This window comes from Schistocerca gregaria, chromosome 3, assembly GCF_023897955.1.
Source record: "Schistocerca gregaria isolate iqSchGreg1 chromosome 3, iqSchGreg1.2, whole genome shotgun sequence".
Classification (NCBI taxonomy): domain Eukaryota; kingdom Metazoa; phylum Arthropoda; class Insecta; order Orthoptera; family Acrididae; genus Schistocerca; species Schistocerca gregaria.
In genome coordinates, this window is record NC_064922.1 from 419,556,596 (window position 1) to 419,580,786 (window position 24,191).

Consider the following 24,191-nt stretch of genomic DNA (forward strand, 5'->3'; position numbering starts at 1 on the left):
GCTGCAGGGGTTATGACGGAAACCACTTAGAGGGGTGGCAAGAGGAAGGCTAGCGACTCTGGCCAGGTGATTCAGGAGGGAGGAGCACGTGTAGCAGCACATCTGCACAGGGGACAGAAGAAAAGCTTTAGAAAGCTGCGTTTCGGAATTCCAACGGGATACAAACAAAAATTAGTTACGCATTTCGATCACATGTCCAGCGAGTGCTTTACATGGAAAGGTCAATGTACCATACTTTAGACGTCTACAACGGGCACAAAACATTCGACTGGCGAAAACGCACTAGGAAGGAGAAAAATACTGAAGTTTTGACGCAGTTTGATAGAAGGGACATTGCGATTGGTAGAGAGAGTTTCCACAAAATAAGAGGAACGCTCATAATGGTCGGAAAAGGCGGTGACGTGAAGAATGAATGAACACAACTGGGGGAGGAAGCTCCGCCATGAGTAGGACAAGAGAGAAATTTTTGGGGACACTTCTCTATACTGGCGTCAAGTGCAGAACAGAGCACTTAACGCTTTACATGGCGCAGAGAAGAAATTTGTGTGGACACCTCGTTCACATCGGCTGCAATCCAACTAGAGATTAACTGTAGCAACGATTAGCTCCAACTGTGGAGAAATGAACCAGCCAAAGTAGTTAATTGTTCTTGCAAGAACTGAGGGGGCATTATAATATGCATGCTGCTCCAACCATACGCGTGTATATCGCCAGGTACTAAGACTAGGGCTGAGATATGTTTTCTTGCATAACAAGAAACATAGGGGAGATTTCTACTGAAAAGTTCAGCAAAGGCCTGATTACTTTTGAAGGAATTTCAGTGGGAGAGAGCGGCCTTGGAGTCGGCAGCTCGTCGCAGCTTAAGGTAAATACTGCATGCAGAGGCGTAAACTTTGCTGGTTCACCAGCTTGCGTTCACTGTAAGCTCGAGGGGCCTTGGGTAATCTTGCGCTCAAATTTGTCACATAACTAACCATCCACCGTAGATTTGATTGTCATCCTAAATAGTACCGAACTTAGAACCGGAATCGGACGATTTTCGTAGTACTGACCAACATCATAACGTATGTGTAGGAGCAATTCTGTAAGGAAACTTCCAATTAAAGTTTCATATTATTGTGCTTAGTATTAATATTCTTTCGGAGAGTTAATATTCAATATTGTTGTGTATAGGATTGTTTCACTTTTTGATGTTGGCGGGATGCATTATCCATTGCGCTGTTTTTAAGATATCGAGTTGAAAACTATGTAAAAGTTGTAATTTTATGCTAAAATTTGCCACATTAAACTTGTCATTTCAACTTACACACTTGTTCTCCATTCTAGAATAAGCCCCCATATTCACCTCTACATTCAATACACACCAGTTAATCACCAATACCTGCGCTACTGTGATTGTTTGCTGGTTCAGAATAGGCACCATCTGTGTTAACGAGAAAAATGGTCTATTATTGACATTTATCTGGTAGTAAATTAAATATGCAAACAGTCGATTTTTTACGATTTATTCAACCGTGAACATGTTTTCGAGCCACTGCAGGCTCATGGACCGTCATGGTGACATGAGGAGAGTGAGGAGCTATGTGGGCTCCATGATGTTGAAGACAGTGGTGCATTGCTGACATTAATGGCCCACGTGGCAGTGAAGTAAAGGCAGTGGTGTGTCTGCGGGCAGACTGACTACTGGAGTCAACACATCATGAACAGGAAAGTTCAGACTGGTGTGGCTACCAACGAACTCGCGACTTCGAGGCAGCCGCGAGAACGGCACGTCGGTCCGCGGAAGGCAATAAAGCGCGGATCAGAACCAAGTATGAGACACGAGAAGTCGTCACCCAAATGTAGAATATCCAAAGAGTAAGTCCAAACCGAGGTTCGAAGATAGTGAATGGCACGCAGCGTACTGCTTCACGCAGTACTTTAGATGACTGTCGGGTTATTCCGCTCTGGTTCTGAACGGACTTAGTTGTTTGCCAAGAGCAGTACCAGTGTAAATATTTGGATAAGAACAACTATAATTTTGACTGAAATTGGAATACTTGGACGACCTAGCTTGTACATTCAGCAACAAGTACTTCAGTAGAAAGTAATATAGTTCAAGAGCTGACGAGCAGAAAGTAGGGAACTTACAGATTAATGTAATAGACACTATCTGATCACCAGTATCCGAACACCCGTAACTGGACATAAATGTAGAGTGTGTCAAGCCTTCTTCTTTACGACGACTTGATCTCAGCTGGGGATACTTTCGTAAGGTGCCTGGATGTCTGTGGACGAATGGCAGCACATTCTGCCTCAAGGGCTTAAATCAGAAAACATAGTTCTGTTGGACGCTGGGGTCTGGAGCGAAATTGACGTTCTAGCGCATCCCAGAGGTGTTCCATTGGCTTCAAGTCAGGGCCCTGGACATACCAGTTTATTTCAGAGATATGATTGTCCACAAACCATTGGCTCACAGATGCTGCTTTATGACAAAAAATGGTTCAAACGGCTCTGAACACTATGGAATTTAACATCTGAGGTCCTCAGTCCCCTAGAACTTAGAACTACATAATCCTAACTAACCTAAAGACATCACACAAATCCATGCCCGAGCCAGGATTCGAACCTGCGACCGTAGCGGTCGCGCGGTTCCAAACTGAAGAGCTTAGAACCGCTCGGTCACACCGGTCGGCCTTTAAGACAGAGGGCACTGTCTTGCTGATAACAGTAATCATTGCATTCGAACTGTTCCTCTACTGTACGTAATACACAATGTTGTAAAATGCGTTCGTGTCCTTCCCTATCAGCGTTTCTTAAGTACAATATGGGGACTATACCCTACCGATGAAAAACACTTCCACTTTCTCTGTACTTCTCTGTAGGTAAAGTTTTCCAGGTTTTTTTCCAAACCCAATCCCTTCCTTAGAATTTCCACAAGATATAGCGCGACTCATCAGTTCAGATCACTCTTTTCCAGTTATTCATTGCCTAGTGGCGTCCTCTTTACACCACCTCTAGCTTCGCTTAGAACTGGCTACGGAAATGTTTACGCTGTTATTTTTAACTTACTACGCACAGTCATTGCTCTTGCTGGACTCTTGGGAGCAACTTGCAACACACGAGTGACTCCTTTCCCGGATTTCATGCTATGTTTTACAACCACCTTCAGCTCCCTCGTTACTCAGGTGACATCCATGAGTAGCCCACGTTCGAAATCACTCAGCTCTCCTGACTGACCCCTTTTTTAGTCATCAGCCTTCTGACCGGTTCGATGTGGCCCACCACGAATTTCTCTCGCGTGCCAACCTCTTCATCTCAGAGTAGTAATTGCAGCCAACCAGCCAACGTCCTCAATTATTTGCTGAATGTATTCCAATCTCTGTCTTCCTCTACAGTTTTAGCCCTCTACAGCTCCCTCTACTACCATGGAAGTAATTCCCTGATGTCTTAACGGATGTCCTTATCAGTGTTACCCATATGTTCCTTTTCTCTCCGATTCCGCGCAGAAACTCCTCATTCCTTACCTTATCAGTCCACCTAATTTTCAACATTCGTCTTAGCACCACATCTCAAATGCTTCGATTCTCTTCTCTTCCAGTTTTCTCCTCAGACCATGTTTCACTACCACACAATGCTGTTCTCCAGACATACATTCTCAGAAATTTCTTTCTCAGATTAAGGCCTATGTTTCATACTACTAGACTTCTCTTGGCCTGGAATGCCCTTTTTGCTATTGCTAGTCTGCTTTTGATATCCTCCTTGCTCTGTCCGCCATTTGTTATTTTGCTGCCTAGGTAGCTGAATTCCTTAACTTCAATTGCTTCAGACAATCAATCCTGATGTTAAGTTTCTCACTGTTATCGTTTCTGCTACTTCTCATTACTTTCACCTTTCTTTGATTTACTCTCAATCCATAATCTGTACTCATCAGATTGTTCATTCCATCCATCAAATCATGTAATTCTTCTTCACTTTCATTCAGGATAGCAATGTCATCAGCGAATCGTATCACTGATATCCTGTCACCTTGAATTTTAATTTCACTCCTGAACCTTCCTTTAATCTCCACCATTGCTTCTTCGATGTACGTATTGAACAGTAAGGGTGAAAGACTACATCCCTGTGTTACACTCTTTTTAATCTGAGAACTTCGTTCTTGGTCGTCCAATCTTATTATTCCGTCTCGGCTCTTGTACCTATTGTATATTACAATTCTCTCCCTATATATTACCCCTGTTTTTCTCAGAATTCCGAACATCTTGCATCATTTTACATTGTCGAACGCTTTTTCAAGTTCGACAAATCGTATCATCGACCGCAACGTCGGAATTGCCTCTCTGGTGCCTTTACCTTTCCTAAAACCAAACTGATCATCTATCAGATCCTTAATTTTATTTTCCATTCTTGTGTATATTATTCTTGCGAGCAACTTGGATGCATGAGCTATTAATCTTATTGTGCGATAATTATCGCATTTTTCAGATCTTGCAGTCTTCGGAATGGTGTGGATGATATTTTTCCGAAAGTCAGATAGTATGTCGCCTGACTCATACAATCTGCACAATAACGTGAATAGTCGTTTTGTTGCCACTTCCCCCTATGATGGAATTTTATCTATTCCTTCCGCCTTATTTGACCTTAAGTCCTCCAAAGCTCTCTTAAATTCTGGTTCTAATACTGGATCCCCTATCTCTTCTAAATCGACTCCTGTTTCTTCTTCCAGCTCATCAGACAAATCTTTCCCCTCGTAGAGCCCTTCAATGTACTCTTTCCACTTATCCGCTCTCTCCTCTGCGTTGCAGTCTTAATGTTATCACCCTTGCTTTTAATTTCCCCGAAAGTTATTTTGACTTTCCTACATGCTGCGCCAGTCTTTACAACAAACATTTCTTTTCCGATTTCTTCAAAATTTTCATGCAGCCATTCCTTCTTAGCTTCCCTGCACTTTCTATTTATTTCAAACTTCAGCGACTTGAATTTAGGTATTCCTAAATTTCCCTGGACATATTTGTACTTCATTCATTCATGGATCAACTGACGTATTTCTTTTGTTATCCATGGTGTCTTTGCAGTTACCTTTTTTGTATATGTTTTTTCTTTCCAACTACTGTGATTGCCCATTTACGAGATGTCCATTTTTCTTCAGGTGTACCAACTACTGAACTATTCCTTACTGTTGTATCTATAGCCTTAGAGAAGCAAGCGTATCTCGTCATTCCTCAGTTCATCCGTATCACACTACTTTGCATATTGATTCTTCTCGTCTAGTTTCGTAAACTTTAGCCTAGTCTTCGTCACTACCGCATTGTGATCTGAGTCTATATTTGCTCCTGTACGTCTTACAATCCAGCATCTGATTTCAGAACCTATATCTGACCATGAACTAATCCAATTGAAATCTTCTCGCATCACCCGACCTTTCCAAGAATACCTCCTCCTCTCGTGTTTCTTAAAATGAGTATTCGCTATTACTAGCTGAAATTTATCAAAGAACTCAATTAGTCTTTTTCGCATCTCATTCCTTGTCCCAAACCCATATTCCCCTGTAACATTCTCTTCTGCTTCATTCCCTAAAACCGCATTCCAGTCCCCCATGACTACTAGGTTTTCGTCTCTCTTTACGTACTGCGTTACCCTTTCAGTATCCTCATATACTTTCGCTGTCTCATCTTCAGCTATCGACGTCAGCATGTATAGCTGAATTATCGTTGGCGGTGTTGGGTTGTTGTCAGTTCTAATAAGAACAGCCCTGTCACTGAACTGTTCACAGTAACACTCTCTGCCCTACCTTCCTACTCATAGCAAATCCTAATCCCGTTATACCATTTTCTGCTGCTGTTGACATCACCCTTTTCTCATCTGGCCAGAAATCCTGACCTTTTTTCCATTTCACTTCACTGACTCCTACTGTACCTAGATTGGTACTTTGTATTTCCCTTTTCAGATTTTTTAGCTTCCCTACTCGATCCAAGCTTCTCACATTCCACGCCCCGACTCTCAGAATGATTTCCTTTCGTTGGCTATTCAGTCTTTTTCTCAGGGACACCTCGCTTTTGGCAGTCCCCTCCCAGAGATACGAATAAGGGACTACTCCGGAATCTTTTGCCAACAGAGAGTTGATCATGACACTTTTTCAATTGCAGGCACCATATACTGTGGATATACGTTATGTACCTGTGCAGAAGTGGTTTCCATTGCCTTTTTCATCCCCATGCCTTTGATCATTGCTGATTTTTCCACCTTTAGGGGCAGTTTCCCACCCGAAGGACATGGTAGTGGCCTGAACCTCTGTCCGCTCCTTCGCCCTCTTTGACAGTGCCGTTGTTCGAATGAGGGTCACGTCTTACGCCGGAAGTCATTGCCCGGCTGATAATTAATCAAGATTTAAGCGCTGGCGGGTTTGGAAACCTGACCCGAGGACGCTTTTATTACTAATATAAGACGCGACCCTTAGACTAGGGTGAGTGATTGGTCAGTGTCAATTACACATTTGGCTCTAGGCTGAGACCACAAAATACACAGACTACATACCGGTCTTCAAATTTACTGAGTAACACAAGGTGTCAGACTTATGAAAGTGAAGCTAAAAGCTAAAGAACTCACCAACGGCCAAGGCAGACTCTAGCATAGGTCCAGCGACGGCTGACACCAGGGACTCGGCCAGGATGAAGAGTACAACGACGTCTGGAGCGAGGAAGATCAGCAGCCTGCTGGCCACGTGGGCGACCAGGCACAGGAGCTGCTGCGGGCGCCGGCCGTACCTGCACTCACAAACACCTCATACTTCCTGCCAAATCAAAACTGATTCGTGACTACAGCCAGGAACCTTGCCTCTCAGTGGCAGTGCGCACACCGAGGGAGCTATCCACTCTCCACTGATTTTACAGGTTTTATTTTGCCAGGACCTCTCTCCTACTTTCCAAACTTCACAGGAGTTTTCTTCCGGGACTATCAAACCTGGAGAGCCGGAAACGATGCTATTGGCTGTGTCCAGCCATTTCACAGCCATGTTCTGTACCCCCTCTGGCTCCGGTAATAGCCTCAGTTTGGTGTGGAAGAGAGTTCATAAGTGTCTTCACCACGCCATATCCAGCTGAAGCCTCTCACTGGTATTGTGAAGGGTCCACTTTTACGTGAGCCCGATTTTATACAATATTTCGTGAAAAATGACATGAAATGGTTATCATACCTAGGAGAGACTGTATCTTTGGCAAAGCTGAACAAAAGATGTTGCCTGAGTGGCAGAATCGACTGTAAATAGGAGCGCGCGGAGCGCAGTAGCAGTTGCCGTTGCACTCTGTTAAAGGTAGGATGTAAGAGAATTTAGCTGTTGGCCTATGGACGGAGCATAATACAGTTTTGTAAGGTAATGAAATTTTGTATATTTAGTTCTAAGTATGCAGCAACGCAATGTGGCTTTTGTTATTTTTACAGTACTGACCCTTGAATGTAGGAACCAAGTATTTGCCATTGTATAGGTTGATTAGGTGTGTCCGATTTGTAATATTTTTTGTGTTTTGTAATCCTGATACAGACAAATGAAATTTTGGAATCTATTTTGTTAAACGAGGTTAGACTTTTGTCGTTTAACAATCCAAGTGTCTTTAATTATGTCTGTAAGTGAGAATTGTAGAACAATTGTGAAGTTCACTGATTTTGAAGTTAACGTAAAGTGTTAAATATTAGATTTTGTGGAGGAGAAACTTTACTTTGAATACAATTTTCGAACTGAAGATATTGTTCTTAGCATATCCTGTTATCAGAACCTCATGTCGTGTTTGTTTAAATTCAATGAGTATTTTTTTAAAGAAATTATTTTTCAACCAGAATCAGAAAAATATTAATGTTTGTAACAGTTTCATTGCGCATAGCATTGCAAAGTGCTCAGGCAATACCCAAAATTATCACTGAACATTTGCAAGGTTATTCATTTATCAACTAATATCCTGACGTTATTTGTATTTTACGGGCAGCGTTGCACTTCTCTGTGCCAAGAGTGACTATTTTGTATGCCTACTGTGAAGAAAACAGAATAACAAGATAATGTCCGTTGCGACTCAAGAGCTATGGAAAATGTATTTCATTGTTTATTTGCATAGGGAATTTTATCAGTTTATTGCACAGGGCCATAGAACTTGGTGCACACGAGACTGAGTAAATTTCAGAGGGATTGAGTTCATTATAGGCATTACATACTGGTTTTTCCAGATTAGGTTGTTTAATTTTTCCATGGATTCCAGTAAAACTGATTAAGCACATCATTTGCTCAACAACACATTACACAGTAAAATCACCATTAAAGAACTTTACAGTATATAGAGCCTTAGACGACTAAACTATGGCGATGTACAGGATGATCTTAATTATTAAAGCACATAGATAGTTATAAACGAAAAGTGTTGCTCCAAACGCTACCGTACTTGCAGTCCAGTATCTAGGAGGATAATCCCAAAAGTTTTTTTTTTTATAAGTACAGAACTCTGTTTGTGTGGCAGTTGGTCACACTGTTATGAAGAGCGCTTCACGCACTGTGTGTAAACATGCGCACGCTGCACTAAGGCGCTAAGTCTTGGCTTGGCAGTTGTTGAGAATGGAGATCCCGTTGGATGTTACCGCCAAGTGCGAATTGCGAGCAGTTATTCGGTTTTTCAACGCAAAGGGAGACCATCAATTTCTGAGGAGACAGTCTTGAAGATTGGGCGAAGTATGCGTGGAAATCGGCGGATCACCCTGGATGATCTCTGCACGTTGGTTCCTGAGGTTTCCCGAAGCACCGCTCACAGAATTTTAACGGAAACTTTGAACTACCGGAAGGTGTGCAACAGATGGATGCCACGCATGCTGACTGAGGACCACATGCGGCGACGAGCTGATGCTTCTTGCGCATTTCTTCACCGCCTTGCAACCGAACAGGACAACTTTCTGGACTCAATTGTCACGTGTGACGAAACCTGGCCATACCACTTTACACCTGAGACCAAGCAACAAACACGCCAGTGGCGGCATCCTTCTTCGCAAAAGCCGCGGAGCTGGGCATACATAAAACTGCCAGAGCGTCTACAAAAATGCATCGACAGAAAAGGTGATTATGTCGAAAATAGCTAAATGTTCAAGCTGTAAACTGATGTAAACCATTGTACACTCCTGGAAGTGGAAAAAAGAACGCATTGACACCGGTGTGTCAGACTCACCATACTTGCTCCAGACACTGCGAGAGGGCTGTACAAGCAATGATCACACGCACGGCACAGCGGACACACCAGGAACCGCGGTGTTGGCCGTCGAATGGCGCTAGCTGCGCAGCATTTGTGCACCGCCGCCGTCAGTGTCAGCCAGTTTGCCGTGGCATACGGAGCTCCATCGCAGTCTTTAATACTGGTAGCATGCCGCGACAGCGTTGGCGTGAGCCGTATGTGCAGTTGACGGACTTTGAGCGAGGGCGTATAGTGGGCATGCGGGAGGCCGGGTGGACGTACCGCCGAATTGCTCAACACGTGGGGCGTGAGGTCTCCACAGTACATCGATGTTGTCGCCAGTGGTCGGCGGAAGGTGCACGTGCCCGTCGACCTGGGACCGGACCGCAGCGACGCACGGATGCACGCCAAGACCGTAGGATCCTACGCAGTGCCGTAGGGGACCGCATCGCCACTTCCCACAAATTAGGGACACTGTTGCTCCTGGGGTATCGACGAGGACCATTCGCAACCGTCTCCATGAAGCTGGGCTACGGTCCCGCACACCGCTAGGCCGTCTTCCGCTCACGCCCCAACATCGTGCAGCCCGCCTCCAGTGGTGTCGCGACAGGCGTGAATGGAGGGACGAATGGAGACGTGTCGTCTTCAGCGATGAGAGTCGCTTCTGCCTTGGTGCCAATGATGGTCGTATGCGTGTTTGGCGCCGTGCAGGTGAGCGCCACAATCAGGACTGCATACGACCGAGGCACACAGGGCCAACACCCGGCATCATGGTGTGGGGAGCGATCTCCTACACTGGCCGTACACCTCTGGTGATCGTCGAGGGGACACTGAATAGTGCACGGTACATCCAAACCGTCATCGAACCCATTTTTCTACCATTGCTAGACCGGCAAGGGAACTTGCTGTTCCAACAGGACAATGCACGTCCGCATGTATCCCGTGCCACCCAACATGCTCTAGAAGGTGTACGTCAACTACCCTGTCCAGCAAGATCTCCGGATCTGTCCCCCATTGAGCATGTTTGGGACTGGATGAAGCGTCGTCTCACGCGGTCTGCACGTCCAGCACGAACGCTGGTCCAACTGAGGCGCCAGGTGGAAATGGCATGGCAAGCCGTTCCACAGGACTACATCCAGCATCTCTACGATCGTCTCCATGGGATAATAGCAGCCTGCATTGCTGCGAAAGGTGGATATACACTGTACTAGTGCCGACATTGTGCATGCTCTGTTGCCTGTGTCTATGCGCCTGTGGTTCTGTCAGTGTGATCATGTGATGTATCTGACCCCAGGAATGTGTCAATAAAGTTTCCCCTTCCTGGGACAATGAATTCACGGTGTTCTTATTTCAATTTCCAGGAGTGTAGTAATAAACGGGTCTATGTAATTATAAAAAATAGGGGACCTTACTTTTGGGATTACCCTCGTACATGTCTAATTGGGACACTGATTAAATTTTCATCCATATGACGACTTATTTTCAAGAACAGAAAACAGCTATTCCAATAGATGAAGAACAGTATGCATACGTGACAGCTGTTGGGGGGTTTGTAACGTTAGTGGAACTAATATTGTTAATATTAGCTGGAACTTCTCATCAGCCGTAAATGGTAACACAATACGTCCGGATGATGTGCGCGTGTAGCTTACGCTATGGCCATTCTTCGGATTTACAGAAAGGTCGCATAATTTGCGATAGAGACATGAGAGCATCACAGCGGTAGATAGCGCAGGAAATTCGCTGTAAAGCCTCGATTCCTACAAGCGGCTGGCTGGGCTGGTGAAGACAGGTAACCTCGCCCGCACGGTGAAAACAGCGTATCGTTTTGAAGCACCGTTTCCAGAACCGACAGCGCTCTTCTGGTTTGGAGCAGAGTGGAAACCATGAACCAGAGACGCAGTGCAATCTGGTATCGGATGCAAATTTCTCCACCACCGCTATCGGGTGGGGAACAATAGAGTGCCTTTTAATAGGTCAGGGAAGCACTACATGCAAAAAGCAGCTGGTAGGGTAGCGTAGTACATAAGGCGTGCGTATGTGGGTTCATTAGGAGAGAGAGATCCCTCACAGGCTTGACAAGATACTCTCTGAGTCCAAACAGAGTAGCATACATTGTAGGAGATATGAGAAAGAAATGTTAATGTATTGTTACTTAATAGCAAGAGCATCTATGGAAAGGTCCCGGAACTAACCTTGCTTACAAAAGGTAATAATGCCCACATAGTACTTAGGAAGGAAAACTGGGAGAAACCAGAGGTTAAACTCCTACTCAAATGTTTATTGCAAAGATAAGTTGAACGCTGATGGTGGAGGTGTGTTCATAGCAATATAAAATACGATAATGTCTAGTGAAATTAGTTCAGACTCTGAATGCGAAATAATTTGGGTGAAGATAAGTTGAAAGGTGGCTCTAACATGGTCATCGGCGCCTTTATAGAATCGCTGCTCCAGCAACAGTAGTGGCGGAAAAGCTGAGGGGAAACTTGGAGAGTATTTCGCGTAAGCCGGCCGGTGTGGCCGAGCGGTTATAGGCGCTTCAATATGGAACCGCGCGACCGCTACGGTCGCAGGTTCGAATCCTGCTTCAGGCATGGATGTGTGTGATCTCCTTAGGTTAGTTCGGTTTAAGTAGTTCTAAGTTCTTGGGGACTAATGACCTCAGATGTTGAGTCTCATAGTGCTCAGAGCCATTTGAGTATTTCGCGTAAATTTCCTGGTCATTTTATAGTTTTAGGAGGCGATATTAACTTACTAGCTATAGACTGGGAGGCTCAAATTATTAGGAAGGGTAGTAGGGACAGAGAAGCATGTGAAATTGTGGTTAAGTGCCTTGTCCGAAAATTACCTTGAGCGGTTAGTCAGAGAAGGTAGCATCTTAATACTGATGGTGGCTAATGTGCCCGAACTTTTCGACTCAGCTTGTGTAGAACAGAGAAACAGTGATGATAAGGCTGTTACAGCATCACGAAATACGGTTGTTAATAGGGATACAAAGATAGGCAGGAAGATCTTTCTGTTTAGCACAAGAGACAATAGACAAATTTAAGATTAAATGACACATCTTCACGAAAATTTCATATAGAGTACTGACAATGTTGAGCATCAATGGACAAAGTTCAAGAGCATCGTACAACGCGCTTTAGACAAATGTGTACCGAGCAAAATTGTAAGGATGGAAAAGACGCACCGCCGTTTGGCAACCGCGTTAGGAAGCTGTTACGAAAGCAGAGAGAGCTTCATTGCAAATTTAAAAGCAGCCAAAGTCCCACAAATTAAAAAAAAAATAAACGAAGCCAAAATTAACGTAAGGAGGTATGTGTGTGAAGCGTTGAACGAATACGAAAGTAAAAGTAGCTACTAACTTGACAGAAAATCGTAAGAAGTTCTATGTTACGTCAAATCAGTAAACAAATCGGAGCCATCTGTACAGAATCTCTGTGCTCATAATGGCACTAAAACAGAGAATGGTACATGGAAGTCCGAAGTACTGGACGTGTTGTTCAAAAACTGTTGCACGAGAGAAGATCATATTGTAGTTCCTTCCTGAAATCGTCTCACGAACGACAAAATGATAAATATGGAAAAAGTGTACGAGGGATATAAAAGCAACTGAAATCGCTCAACACAGGCTAGGCTACTGCACCTGAAGGATACCAGTACGACTCAGCACAGAGTATGCGAAAGAGATTGCCTCTATTGAAGCAGCAGTGTACCATAGGTCTCTAGAGAGTGAAGAGTTCCTAATGATTGCAAAAAGTCACAGGTCATTCTCGTTTCCAAGAGGGGTCTCCGTATGTTGTTGTTGTTGTCTTCAGTCCTGAGACTGGTTTGATGCAGCTCTCCATGCTACTCTATCCTGTGCAAGCTGCTTCATCTCCCAGTACCTACTGCAACCTTCATCCTTCTGAATCTGCTTAGTGTACTCATCTCTCGGTCTCCCTCTACGATTTTTACCCTCCACGCTGCCCTCCAATGCTAAATTTGTGATCCCTTGATGCCTCAAAACATGTCCTACCAACCGATCCCTTCTTCTAGTCAAGTTGTGCCACAAACTTCTCTTCTCCCCAATCCTATTCAATACCTCCTCATTAGTTACGTGATCTATCCACCTTATCTTCAGTATTCTTCTGTAGCACCACATTTCGAAAGCTTCTATTCTCTTCTTGTCCAAACTAGTTATTGTCCATGTTTCACTTCCATACATGGCTACACTCCAAACAAATACTTTCAGAAACGACTTCCTGATACATAAATCTATATTCGATGTTAACAAATTTCTCTTCTTCAGAAACGCTTTCCTTGCCATTGCCAGTCTACATTTTATATCCTCTCTACTTCGACCATCATCAGTTATTCTACTTCCTAAATAGCAAAACTCCTTTACTACTTTAAGTGTCTCATTTCCTAATCTAATTCCCTCAGCATCACCCGATTTAATTTGACTACATTCCATTATCCTCGTTTTGCTTTTGTTAATGTTCATCTTATATCCTCCTTTCAAGACACTGTCCATTCCGTTCAACTGCTCTTCCAAGTCCTTTGCCGTCTCTGACAGAATTACAATGTCATCGGCGAACCTCAAAGTTTTTACTTCGTCTCCATGAATTTTAATACCTACTCCAAATTTTTCTTTTGTTTCCTTTACTGCTTGCTCAGTATACAGATTGAATAACATCGGGGAGAGGCTACAACCCTGTCTCACTCCTTTCCCAACCACTGCTTCCCTTTCATGCCCCTCGACTCTTATTACTGCCATCTGGTTTCTGTACAAATTATAAATAGCCTTTCGCTCCCTGTATTTTACCCCTGCCACCTTTAGAATTTGAAAGAGAGTATTCCAGTCAACATTGTCAAAAGCTTTCTCTAAGTCTACAAATGCTAGAAACGTAGGTTTGCCTTTTCTTAATCTTTCCTCTAAGATAAGTCGTAAGGTCAGTATTGCCTCACGTGTTCCAACATTTCGACGGAATCCAAACTGATCCTCCCCGAGGTCTGCATCTACCAGTTTTTCCATTCGTCTGTAAAGAATTCGCGTTAGTATTTTGCAGCCGTGGCTTATTAAACTGATAGTTCGGTAATTTTCACATCTGTCAGCACCTGCTTTCTTTGGGATTGGAATTATTATATTCTTCTTGAAGTCTGAGGGTATTTCGCCTGTCTCATACATCTTGCTCAGCAGCTGGTAGAGTTTTGTCATGACTGGCTCTCCCAAGGCCGTCAGTAGTTCTAATGGAATGTTGTCTACTCCGGGGGCCTTGTTTCGACTCAGGTCTTTCAGTGCTCTGTCAAACTCTTCACGCAGTATCGTATCTCCCATTTCGTCTTCATCTACATCCTCTTCTATTTCCATAATATTGTCCTCAAGTACATCGCCCTTGTATAAACCTTCTATATACTCCTTCCACCTTTCTGCCTTCCCTTCTTTGCTTAGAACTGGGCTGCCATCTGAGCTCTTGATATTCATACACGTGGTTCTCTTCTCTCCAAAGGTCTCTTTAATTTTCCTGTAGGCAGTATCTATCTTACCCCTAGTGAGATAAGCTTCTATATCCTTACATTTGTCCTCTAGCCATCCCTGTTTAGCCATTTTGCACTTCCTGTCGATCTCATTTTTGAGACGTTTGTATTCCTTTTTGCCTGCTCCATTTACTGCATTTTTATATTTTCTCCTTTCATCAATTAAATTCAATATTTCTTCTGTTACCCAAGGATTTCTAGCAGCCCTCGTCTTTGTACCTACTTTTTCCTCTGCTGCCTCCACTACTACATCCCTCAGAGCTACCCATTCTTCTTCTACTGTATTTCTTTCCCCTATTCCTGTCAATTGTTCCCTTATGCTCTCTCTGAAACTCTGTACAACCTCTGGTTCTTTCAGTTTATCCAGGTCCCATCTCCTTAATTTCCCACATTTTTGCAGTTTCTTCAGTTTTAATCTACAGGTCATAACCAATAGATTGTGGTCAGAGTCCACATCTGCCCCTGGAAATGTCTTACAATTTACAACCTGGTTCCTAAATCTCTGTCTTACCATTATATAATCTATCTGATACCTTTTAGTATCTCCAGGGTTCTTCCACGTATACAACCTTCTTTCATGATTCTTAAACCAAGTGTTAGCTATGATTAAGTTGTGCTCTGTGCAAAATTCTACTAGGCGGCTTCCTCTTTCATTTCTTAGCCCCAATCCATATTCACCTACTATGTTTCCTTCTCTCCCTTTTCCTACACTCGAATTCCAGTCACCCATTACTATTAAATTTTCGTCTCCCTTCACTATCTGAATAATTTCTTTTATTTCATCGTACATTTCTTCAATTTCTTCATCATCTGCAGAGCTAGTTGGCATATAAACTTGTACTACTGTAGTAGGTGTGGGCTTCGTATCTATCTTGGCCACAATAATGCGTTCACTATGCTGTTTGTAGTAGCTTACCCGCATTCCTATTTTCCTATTCATTATTAAACCTACTCCTGCATTACCCCTATTTGATTTTGTGTTTATAACCCTGTAGTCACCTGACCAGAAGTCTTGTTCCTCCTGCCACCGAACTTCACTAATTCCCACTATATCTAACTTTAACCTATCCATTTCCCTTTTTAAATTTTCTAACCTACCTGCCCGATTAAGGGATCTGATATTCCACGCTCCGATCCGTAGAACGCCAGTTTTCTTTCTCCTGATAACGACATCCTCCTGAGTAGTCCCCGCCCGGAGATCCGAATGGGGGACTATTTCACCTCCGGAATATTTTACCCAAGAGGATGCCATCATCATTTAATCATACAGTAAAGCTGCATGTCCTCGGGAAAAATTACGGCTGTAGTTTCCCCTTGCTTTCAGCCGTTCGCAGTACCAGCACAGCAAGGCCGTTTTGGTTAATGTTGCAAGGCCAGATCAGTCAATCATCCAGACTGTTGCCCCTGCAACTACTGAAAAGGCTGCTGCCCCTCTTCAGGAACCACACGTTTGTCTGGCCTCTCAACAGATACCCCTCCGTTGTGGTTGCACCTACTGTACGGCCATCTGTATCGCTGAGGCACGCAAGCCTCCCCACCAACGGCAAGGTCCATGGTTCATGGGGGGGGGGGGGGGGGGGGGGGTCTGCGTATAGATGTACAAATTTGTAGTACCATATCTCTAACGTCGATCTGCTGTACAGTTTTGGAACATGTTTTATGTTCGCGTATTACGACGTTTCTAGAGACAGGAAATCTCCTCTGTAGGATCCGACATGGTTTCCGAAAACAAAGAACGTCTGAAACGCAGTAGATGCAGGCGCCCAGATAGAGACTGTGTTCCTTGACTCATGGAAGGCTCACGATATAGTTTTGCACTGTCGCCTTATCAACAAAATACGAGCCTATGGAATATCAGACCATCTGTGTAACTGGACAGAGGAGCTTCTGGCAAACACACAACACGGCATGTCATTCCGAACGGAGAGAAATCTTCATACATAAAAGTGGTTTCGGGCGTGCGCTTGTTGCAGGCCCATTACTTTTCACAATATACTAGGTGTTACAAAAAGGAACGGCCAAACTTTCAGGAAACATTCCTCACACACAAATAAAGAAAATATGTTATGTGGACATGTGTCCGGAAACGCTTAATTTCCATGTTAGAGCTGATTTTAGTTTCGTCAGTATGTACTTCCTCGATTCCCCGCCATGATTTCATTCGGGATACTCTACCTGTGCTGCTAGAACATATGCCTTTACAAGTACGACACAACATGCACGATGGAGCTTCTGCACATTTCAGTCGAAGTGTTCGTACGCTTCTCAACAGCAGATTCGGTGACCGATAGATTGGTAGAGGCGGACCAATTCCATGGCCTCCACGCTCTCCTGACCTCAACCCTCTTGACTTTCATTTATGGTTGCATTTGAAAGCTCTTGTCTACGCAACCCCGGTACCAAATGTAGAGACTCTTCGTGCTCGTATTGTGGACGGCTGTGATACAATACGCCATTCTCCAGGGCTGCATCAGCGCATCGGAGGACATTTTGAACATTTCCTGTAACAAAGTGTTGGAAGTCACGCCGGTACGTTCTGTTGCTGTGTGTTTCCATTCCATGATTAATGTGATTTGAAGAGAAGTAATAAAATGAGCTCTAACATGGAAAGTAAGCGTTTCCGGACACATGTCCACATAGCATATTTTCTTTCTTTGTGCGTACGGAATGTTTCCTGAAAGTTTGGCCGTTCCTTTTTGTAACACCCTGTATGTAAATGACTTAGTAGATAATATCGGAAATTTCATAAGGCTTTTCGCGTATGATGCTGTTGTATACAGAGAAGTAGCGCCGCTGGAAAAATATAGCGATATGCAGGATGCCCTGCAGCGGACCAGGGCTTGGTGTAAGGAGTGGCAAGACCCTCACCATAAACAAATGTAACGTAGTACGAATGCAAAGACAGAAATATACTTTATTGTATGATTACAGAATTGCAGAACAATCACTTGGAAGCAGTTACTTCCATACGAAATGTATGTGCACGGAGCGATTTGTAATGGGACAGCCACATAAAATTAACTGTTAGTCAGGAGGAGGAGGAGATTAGTGTTTAACGTCCCGTCGACAACGAGGTCATTAGAGACGGAGCGCAAGCTCGGGTAAGGGAGGATGGGGAAGGAAATCGGCCGTGCCCTTTCAAAGGAACCATCCCGGCATTTGCCTGAAGCGATTTAGGGAAATCACGGAAAACCTAAATCAGGATGGCCGGAGACGGGATTGAACCGTCTTCCTCCCGAATGCGAGTCCAGTGTGCTAACCACTGCGCCACCTCGCTCGGTAACTGTTAGTCAGGCAGATATCAGAATGAGATTCAATGGGAGAATCCACAGGATATGTAATCCATTTAAAAAAAAAAAAAAAAAAAAAAAAAAAAAAAAAAAAAAAAGTTCGATGAATATTTGAATACTATCCCTCAGCATCGGATCCGTACCAGACAGGACTGGTAGAGGAAATAGAAAAGATCGAAAGAAGAGCAGCATGTTTCGTTATAGGATCATCTGTTTTTGAGTCATTAATCTTCTGACTGGTTTAAAGCGGCCCGCCACTATGCCAAACTTTTCATCTCATAGTAGCAATTGCTACCTAGTAACTGGCAACCTTCGACTTAGTAAGCACGGAAGCGTCACAGAGGTGCTAGCCAGCTCCAGTGGCAGACGCTGCAAGAGAGGCGTCTTGCATCCCTTTATGGTCTATTGTTAAAATGCCGAGAGCGCACATTCCTGGAAGAGTTAACCAGTATATTGTTTCCTCCAACGTACATCTCATGAAAAGACCGCCAAGGTAAGACCAGAAACTTCTCACGAATCATATGCGACTGGAACAGGTAGAGAGGAAAGGGACACTGTTACACAAAGTACCCTCTGCCGCACGTCGTCATGTGTCTTGCAAAGTATAGGTTTAGATGAAGGTGTTGACGCAGATCAGTGCAGAACGAATGGTGACGAGATGGACTCAGGACAATTATGTGGGAAATAGAGCGACATTACTTCCAGAAGGAAGAAAAAATCTTATTATTGCTCAGTTGGCTCTAACGAAAGTTCAGACGATATCCGGGCAGTGTGTGATCGTGAACCGTTAGGATCAGATAACTGGAATCTTGCGACGAGATCTCGAGCTGTCATGTGTCGTTCACAGCTGACGTCATACACTGAAGTGACAAAAGTCAGCCGTGCGGGATTAGCCGAGTGGTCTGAGGCGCTGCAGTCATAGACTGTGCGGCTGGTCCCGGCGGAGGTTCGAGTCCTCCCTTGGCCATGAGTGTGTGTGTTTGTCCTTAGGATAATTTAGGTTTACTCGTATGTAAGCTTAGGGACTGATGACCTTAGCAGTTAAGTCCCATTAGGTTTCACACACATTTGAACTTTTTTTTGACAAAAGTCATGGGATACCTGTTGATATCGTGTCGCACCTCCTCTTGCCCGGCGTGGTGTAGCAACTCGACGTAGCATGGACTCAACTGGTTCGAAGCTCCTGCAGAAATATTGACTCATTTTGCCTCTACAGCCGTCCGTAAGTGCGAAAGCGTTCCTGGTGCCGGATTTGTGCACGAACTGACCTCTCTATTATGTTCCATACATGTTCGTCGGGTGGCCAGATCATTCGCTTTAATTGTCCAAAATGTTCCTCAATCCAATAGCGAACAAAAAAACTGGTGAAGAAAAATGGTTCAAATGGCTTTAAGTACTATGGGACTTAACATCTGAGGTCATCAGTCCCCTAGACTTAGAACTACTTAAAACTAACTAACCTAGGGACATCACACACATCCATGCCCGTGGCAGGATTCGAACCTGCGACCGTAGCAGCAGCGCGGTTCCAGACTGAAGCGCCTACAACCCCTCGTCCACAGCGGCCGGCTGCGGCCTGGTGACATAGCGCATTGTCATCCATAAATATTCGTTCGTTGTTAGGAGACATGAAGTATATGAAAGTGTGCATATAGTCTCGAAGTAACCGGAAGTAACCATTTCCAGTCAATAATCGGTTCAGCTGGACCAGAGGACCCTAACATTGTGCAGTGTCTTGTCGACAGCTTGGGTGCATGTCTTCGTGGGGTCTCCACCACAATCAAACCCTACCATCAGGTCTTACCAAGCGAAACTGGGACGCATCTGACAGGCCACGGTTTTCCAGTCGTCTACTGTCCAGTTGATGTGGTCACGAGCCTAGGAGAGGCGCTGCAGGTGATGTGCTGTTAGCAAAGACTCTCGCGTCGGTCTTCTGCTGTCACAGCCCATTAACGCCACATTTCGCAGCACTGTCCTAACAGACACTTTCGTCATACGTCCCACATTGATTTCGGCTGTTATTTCAAGTAATGCTGCTTGTCTGTTAGCACTGACAACTCTACGAAAACGCAGCTGCTCTCTGTTGTTGAGTGAAGGTTGCGAGCCACTGCGTTTGTATGTGGTGAGACATAATGCCTGCACTTCGGTATTCTCGGCAAGCTCTTCACACTGTGGAGCACGGAATATGGAATTCTCTTACGGTTTCCGAAATAGAAGGTCCCATGCTTCTAGCGCCAGCTACTATTCTGCTTTAAAAGCCTTAATTCCCATCGTGTGGCTATAATCAAATCAGAAACCTTTCTACGTGAATCACCTGAGTTCAAATCACAGCTCGGCCAATGCACGGCTCTTTTATACCGTGCATAGGCGATACTACGGTAAATGTGCACATCGCTATCCCACGAGTTTTGTCACCTCTGTGTACTACAAACAACAGAGGCGAGCATTGTGTATAGCCAAAGACGGCTGGAACACTGAGTGGTATTCTGTGTCGTTCAGCGACGCGGCTCGATTTTCTTTCTGACGGTCAAATCGGCACCACCGTATCTCTATACGATTTGCTGAAAGGTCAGTAAATGCTGCTACTGTCAAGACCCATACTTTTCTAAGTCCTGAAATCATGTTATATAGTGCTATTGTTTATAACAACAGGACTGATTCGGTAATTGAAGAGACGCTGGAAGCTAACCAGAGTGTGGAAAGAATTGTTAATTCGGTTGTTATACGCTTCATGATCTGGATACCAAACGGCATATTCGAACAAGATAACTGAAGACCTCCCCCCACTTCAGTTGACACCCTAAACGCCCTAAACGCCCTAAGAAATGCTTTGACATGTCTATTGAAGGCCCTGATTTGTCAGTCACATAATGTACAAAAAACTGGTGATTTCTCAAACTGGGGAACAGTCAAGAATGGGGTGCCGCAAGGTTCGGTCTTCGGTCCTCTGCTGTTCTTAATATATATTAATGACTTGCCATTCTATATTCACGAAGATGCAAAGCTGGTACTTTTTGCCGATGATTCAAGTATAGCTATCACACCCAACAGACAAGAATTAACTGGTGAAATTGTAAAACGATGTTTCTCAGAAAATCATTAAGTAGTTCTCTGCAAATGGGCTCTCATTAAACCTTGACAAAACACAGTATATACAGTTCCACACAGTAAATGGAATGACACCATTAATAAATATAGACTTCGATCAGAAATGGGTAGCTAAGGTAGAATATTCAAAATTTCTAGGTGTACTCATTGGTGAGGGGATGAACTGGAAAAAACACACTGAGGATCTGCTGAAACATTTGAGTTCAACTACTTATGCTATTAGGGTCATTGCAAATTTTAGCGATATATATCTGTGTAAATTAGCGTACCATTCCTATTTTCATTCTCTGCTTTCGTATGGCATCATATTCTGGGGTAACTCATCATTGAGTAAAAGAGCGTTCATTGCACAAAAGCGCGTGATCAGAATAATTGCTGTAGCTCATCCAAGATCACCCTGCAGACAGTTATTTAAAGAGCTAGAGATCTTCATTGTAGCTTCACAATATATATATTCACTTATGAAATTTGATACTAGCAATCCGAACGAATTCAGAAGTAATAGCAGTGTACATGGCTACAACACTAGGAGAAAGGATGATCTTCACTACTCAAAGTTAAATCTAACTTTGGTTCAGAAGGTGGTAAATTATGCTGCCACAAAAGTCTTTGGTAACTTACCTAATAGCATCAAAAGTCTGACAGATAGCCATATAGCATTTAGAAGGAGATTAAAATGATTTCTTAATGGCAACTCCTTCTACTCATTCGATGAATTTTTGGATATAGTAAGTGGGTAATTTCCCCAACCCCCACAAAAAAATTAAGTGTCATGTAATATTTTGTGTAATGTAATACGTTCTGTATACACCTTTTATTAACCTGACACGTTCCACATCATTACGAAGTGTCGTATCCATGATCTATGGAACAAGTACTAATCTAATCTAATCTCTAATCACCATACAACATGTCTGGGACGCGGTGGGAAGACTTACACTTACATACCACCCTCCAGCCAGCAATCTTCATGTACAGACAGTATTTGTTTCATGAGTACTAGGACATTCCTCAAGTTGATGTTCGAAAGTTGTTTGCTTCCATTTCACAGCTAATCCAAGATAGTATTTGAATCACACATCACTCGTGCCATGCCGCTTTCGCATCACATCTCATACTGATGTCGATATGTTCCTAATGGAAAGTTAAATCAGCTTATGCATTCTAAGACAGAAAAAACAACCCAACACGACGGCATTATCCGAACGTACTGACAAACAAATGATTATAATTTCAAAAAAATTGGGTCATTTACTCAAGAGATAGAACTTAAGCAAGTCAATAGTGCGTTGTTCCACCTCTGGCGCTTATGCAAGCAATTATTAGGCGTGGCATTGACTGATAGAATTGTTGGCACGTCTTCGCCTTGGAATCGCATTGACCGGAGTAGAATTGTCTTCAGTGATGAGTCCTGCTTTGAACTGACCACTGATGACCAGCGAAGACGTATTGGAGACGCTCCGGGCAATGGTGGGGTACCTGACTGCCGCCCGCCATACGGCACAACAAGGAGTGATGGTCTTTGGGTGCCATTTCATTTCGTAGTAGGACCCATTTGCTTATCAAATGCGGCTCACTTACAGCACAGCGGTACGTCGACGATATTCTACGTCCCGGTTTTTGACCTCCATGTCAAGCCGTCCTGGGCTTACATTTCAGTAAGATAATGCCGTCTCGCACGTGCCGAGAGCTTCAACTGCTTGTCTTCGTGCATGCCAATTTCTAGCTTGGCCAGCAAAGGTAGCCAGATCTCTCCCAAGATGAGAACTTTTTGAGCCTTATAGGCAGGGACCTCCAAACAGCTCTAAATTTTGACGATATAACGCGACAATTGGACAGAATTTGGCACCATACTCCTCCGGTGGACATTCAACAATTCTGTCGATCAGTGCCAAGCCGAGTAACTGCTTTCATGTGAGGGATGTGGACCAACGCTTTAGTGACTTGCTCAGTTTTTGGAGGTCTTCCTCTTCAATAAATCATCCAATTTTTTTGAAGTTGTAATCGTTTGTTGTCTGTGGATGTACATCACATCTATTGATCTCTGTCCCATTCGGATAGTTCCTGCATGGCGTGTCTTTTTTTTGTCTTAGAGAGCACCTGTTTTGTGATGGTCTCAACAAAATTTGATAAACGTAGGACTGGCGTTTCATGTGACAACACTTTCCACTTGCTTCAGTGCAATTGCAGACCGAGCCTTGCTTGAACTTAGTACACACACACACACACACACACAAAAAAAAAAAAAAAAAAGGAATGGCAGAAATCTATCACCCTCTCAGTTCAAGAAATTACTTCAAAGTTACCAGAACGCTGTAAAAACTGCTGCTAACTTTAGATGTGGTACAGAGAAATTGTTGCTTACATGTCACCTATGTAACCGAAGAGTAAACCGAGCGCCACGCCAATATTCTGCGAGTAGAACAAGATGTCGTTGATAGCCTGCTGGTTATCACAGACCCAGTTCATCTGTGACGGAGCTGTCCTGGTGAACCACGTTTTGTCGTATTCCCATCCGTACTGACACTTCACTGATTCCGTCCTGTTGCTCAAATGGAGCACATCGCTCTCGTTGTACATCAGGCACTTGCTAAAGGACGGTCCTTCCCTGTGTGAGAGCAGAAAGATGCAGATTCATGAGTTTCCATCTTATTCTTTAACAGATGATTCATACGGGGTGTCTCAAACCTTTTTGGTCAGACTGAAACATGCGACAGCGGATCCACAACATATTTTACTGAGACAGGGAACCAATGTCGGAAATACACTCCTGGAAATGGAAAAAAGAACACATTGACACCGGTGTGTCAGACCCACCATACTTGCTCCAGACACTGCGAGAGGGCTGTACAAGCAATGATCACACGCACGGCACAGCGGACACACCAGGAACCGCGGTGTTGGCCGTCGAATGGCGCTAGCTGCGCAGCATTTGTGCACCGCCGCCGTCAGTGTCAGCCAGTTTGCCGTGGCATACGGAGCTCCATCGCAGTCTTTAACACTGATAGCATGCCGCGACAGCGTGGACGTGAACCGTATGTGCAGTTGACGGACTTTGAGCGAGGGCATATAGTGGGCATACGGGAGGCCGGGTGGA

The 24,191-nt window shown here is 44.0% G+C and overlaps 1 protein-coding gene across 1 annotated transcript in view; it reads right to left on the reverse strand.

The window, feature by feature from the left end:
* The window catches only part of LOC126355397 (solute carrier family 22 member 7-like), a 134,603-nt gene extending 111,040 nt beyond the window's left edge, over positions 1-23,563 (reverse strand). Inside the window, exons 1-2 of the mRNA XM_050005695.1 lie at positions 23,460-23,563; positions 6,586-6,743 (exon numbers count right to left, since the gene is read on the reverse strand). Coding sequence (XP_049861652.1) covers positions 6,586-6,743; positions 23,460-23,563 — 262 coding nt within the window. The remainder of the gene's footprint in view (positions 1-6,585; positions 6,744-23,459) is intronic.
* Positions 23,564-24,191: the final 628 nt, after the last annotated feature.